The sequence below is a fragment of the Arvicola amphibius genome, chromosome 6 (genome assembly GCF_903992535.2).
Source record: "Arvicola amphibius chromosome 6, mArvAmp1.2, whole genome shotgun sequence".
Classification (NCBI taxonomy): Eukaryota; Metazoa; Chordata; class Mammalia; order Rodentia; family Cricetidae; genus Arvicola; species Arvicola amphibius.
In genome coordinates, this window is record NC_052052.2 from 155,525,690 (window position 1) to 155,529,467 (window position 3,778).

The 3,778-nt window shown below is 38.2% G+C and overlaps 1 protein-coding gene across 1 annotated transcript; it reads left to right on the forward strand.

Moving 5' to 3' along the window:
• Positions 1-1,453: 1,453 nt before the first annotated feature.
• LOC119817139 (NADH dehydrogenase [ubiquinone] 1 alpha subcomplex subunit 3-like) lies at positions 1,454-1,723 on the forward strand. The gene has a single exon (XM_038334331.1). The coding sequence runs from the start codon at positions 1,454-1,456 to the stop codon at positions 1,721-1,723; it is 270 nt and encodes an 89-aa protein (XP_038190259.1).
• The last annotated feature ends 2,055 nt before the right edge of the window (positions 1,724-3,778 follow it).

Here is a 3,778-nt window from a genome sequence, read left to right on the forward strand (position 1 = left end):
TTCTTACTGACCCAAGATCACCTGCCTAGGGCAGGCACAGCACACAGGGAGCTGAGCCCTCCCACATAAGCTAGGAATGAAGAAAATGCCCCACATACATGCCCACAGGACATTCCTTCTCCCCATTCTCACCACTGAACAGGTCTGCCAGACATAAACTTAACAGAGAAATAAGGTAACTGACTGATGATGTTATGATTCAAATAGACTTAAGAGACATCTATAGACACTCTATCCAAACATAAAAGAATATGCCTTCTTCTCAGCACCTCATGGAACTTTCTCAAAAATTGGCCACATACTAGGTAACAAAACAAACCTCCACAGATACAAAAAAATTATAATAATCCTGTGTATCTTATCAGATCATCATGGCTTAAAATTAGAATTCAACAGCAATACTAATTTCAGAAATCCCACAAACACATGAAAATTAAACAATGCTCACCTGAATCACCAATAGGTCAAGGAAGAAATTAGAGACTTCCTAAAATTCAGTGAAAATGACCACACAACATACCCAAATTTATGGGACACAATGAAAGCAGTGTTAAGAGGAAAGTTCATAGCACTAAATGCCTATTTAAAGAAGCTGGAAAAATCCCACACTAGTGAGTTAACAGAACACCTAAAACCTCTAAAACAAAAAGAAGCAAACTCACCTAGAAGGACTAGACGACAGGAAATAATCAAATTGAGAACTAAAATCAACAAAATAGAAACAAAGAAAACAATACAAAAAATCAATGAGACAAAGAATTGGTTCTTTGAGAAAATCAACAAAATAGACAAACCTTTGTCCAAACTAATCAAAAGACAGAGAGAGAATATCCAAATTAACAAAATCAGAAATGAAAAGGGGGACATAACAACAGACACAGTGGAAATACAGAGAATCATCAGATCATATTTCGAAAACCTATACTCCACAAAATTGGAAAACTTAAAGGAAATGGACAATTATCTGGATAAATATCACTTACCCAAATTAAATCAAGACAAGATAACCAAATTAAATAGACATATAGCTGCAAAAGAAATAGAAACAGTCACCAAAATTCTCTCAACCAAAATAAAAGCCCAGGACCAGATGATTCAGCTCAGAATTCTACAAGATTTTCAAAGAAGAACTAATACCAATACTCTTCAAATTGTTTCACACAATAGAAACAGAAGGAATATTGCCAAATTCTTTTTATGAAGCTACAATTACCCTGATAACCAAACCACACAAAGACATTACTAAGAAAGAGAATTACAGGTCAATCTCACTCTTGAAGATTATTGCAAAAATACTCAATAAAATACCGGCAAACCGAATCCAAGAACACATCAGAAAAATCATCCACCATGACCAAGTAGGCTTCATCCCAGAGATGCAGGGATGGTTCAATATACAAAAATCTGTCAAAGGTTGTCACACGTGTGCACCCTTGTCGGCTCCAAGACCAAGATGGCCGCGAGAATCACCACTTTCCTCAAGAATGCCTGGGCGAAGGAGCAGGTGCTGATGGTGTCCTTCTCAGTCTGGGGCCTCACTATAATTATGCCCATAATCAGCCCCTACACCAAGTATGCTTCCATAATCAACCAGGCGACACCCAACAACTACCCAGTCCCTGTACACAATAATGGGAACATGCCCGATGTGCCCAGCCACCCCCAGGACCCTCAGGGCCCAAGCCTGGAGCGGCTAAAGAACTGTGAACACTCCTGCTCATGAAAGAGTCCCCTTACCTGCTACCCCCCAATGAAAATGGGAAAACCAAAAAACAAAATCTGTCAAAGTAATCCACCTATAAACAAACTGAAAAAAAAAACTACATGATCATCTCATTAGATGCTGAAAAAAACTTTGACAAAATATAACATCCCTTCATGATAAAGGTCTTAGAGAGAGCAGGAACATACCTAAACATAATTAAGGCAATAAACAACAAGCCTACATCAAACTAAATGAAGAGAATTTCACAGTGATCCCTCTGAAATCAGGAACAAAACAACGTTGTCCACTCTCTCCATATCTATTCAATATAGTTCTTGAGGTTCTGGCTAGAGCAATAAGACAACAAAAGGAGATCAAGGGGATACAGATACAAATTGGAAAAGAAGAAGTCAAATTCTCACTATTTGCTGATGATATGAGAGTTTACATAAGTGACCCCAAAAATTCTACCAAGGAACTTATACAACTCATAAACACCTTCAGTAATGTAGCAGGATACAAGATTAACTCGAAAAAAAATCAGTAGCCCTCCTGTACACAGATGATAAATGGGCTGAAAAAGAAATCAAAGAAACAACACCCTTCACAATAGCCACAAATAACATAAAATATCTTGGAGTAACTCTAACCAAACAAGAGGAAGATCTGTATGACAAGAACTTTAAATCTTTGAAGAAGACACCAGAAAATGGAAAGATCTTCCATGCTCCTGGGTAGGCAGAACTAACATAGTAAAAGTGGCAATCTTATCAAAAGCAACATACAGATTCAATGCAATGCCCATCAAAATCCCAGCATAGAGATTTTTCAGAAAATTAGGAAACAGCCTACCTCAAGATCCAGCAATACCACTTTTAGGTATGCACCCAAAGGATGCTCAATCATACCACAAGGACATGTTTTCAACTATGTTCATAGCAGCATTGTTTATCACAGTCAGAACCTGAAAACCATCTAAATGCCCCTAGACCAAAGAATGGATAAGAAAAATGTGGTACAATTACACAATAGAGGACTATACAACAAAAAAAAAAAAATAACACCTTGAAATTTTCAGGCAAATGGATAGATCTAGAAAACATCATATTGAGTGAGGTAACCCAGACCCAGAAAGACAAATATAATATGTGCTCACTCATAAGTGGCTTTTACACATAAAACAAAGAAAACCAGCCTATAATTCACAATTTCAGAGAACCTAGACAACAAAGAGGACCCTAAGAGAGACTTACATTGCTCTAATCTAAATGGGAAGTAGAAAAAGACAAGATCTCTTGAGTAAATTGGGAGCATGGAGACTATGGGAGAGGGTTGAAGGGGAGAGGGGAGGAAGGGAGGGGAGTGAAGAAAAATATACAGCTTCATAAAAACAATTTTTAAAAAAATTCCTTCTTCTCAAGTACACTTGAGTTTGTGTCAAGTTGACAAAAAATAAAGGAGTAAACCAGCCAGCAAAGGAACCCTGGAAAATTAACAAAATATTGTGCCAAACCTATGTTTTCTTAATTTGGCTTTATTTGGTTTATTGCACCAGTGGAGAAACCTGCTATGGGGGATTCAAAATATGTCTCAGCTGCCTTCCAGTCAGGATCTCTAAGCCAAACTGATGCTTCCTGGATGTGTCGGATGTCTGCTCAAGTCTCTCTACAGCTCTGCCAACACTGCACACAGACTAATTCTCGCATCAGCGGGGACTGGAGAAAGGACTCAACAGCTAAGAGTTCTGGTGGCTTTTCCAGAGGACCCAGTTTCTACTCCCAGTACCCATGTGGCAGCTCAAAACCATCTATAACTCCAGTTCCGGAGATCCGGTGCCCTCTTCTGTCTCAGCAGGGACTACACACATGGTGCGCAGACATACATGCAGGCCAAACACCCAGCTCCATCAAGTATCTTTTTTTAATTCCAAAAAGAATTAATGAGATTTTTTAAGTCTAATAAATTGCTTTTATCTTATGACATTGAATTTGTTCTCCTCTTTCTAAGGGCAAATTTCCTTGAACTTTAACTGAAGTGATACTCAGTATTTTGTAACAGGACTGCAGCCATTTT

What these genes read in the sequence shown, in the direction of transcription:
- LOC119817139 (XM_038334331.1), top strand. Translation starts at nt 1,454, where the DNA reads ATGGCCGCGAGAATCACCACTTTCCTCAAGAATGCCTGGGCGAAGGAG.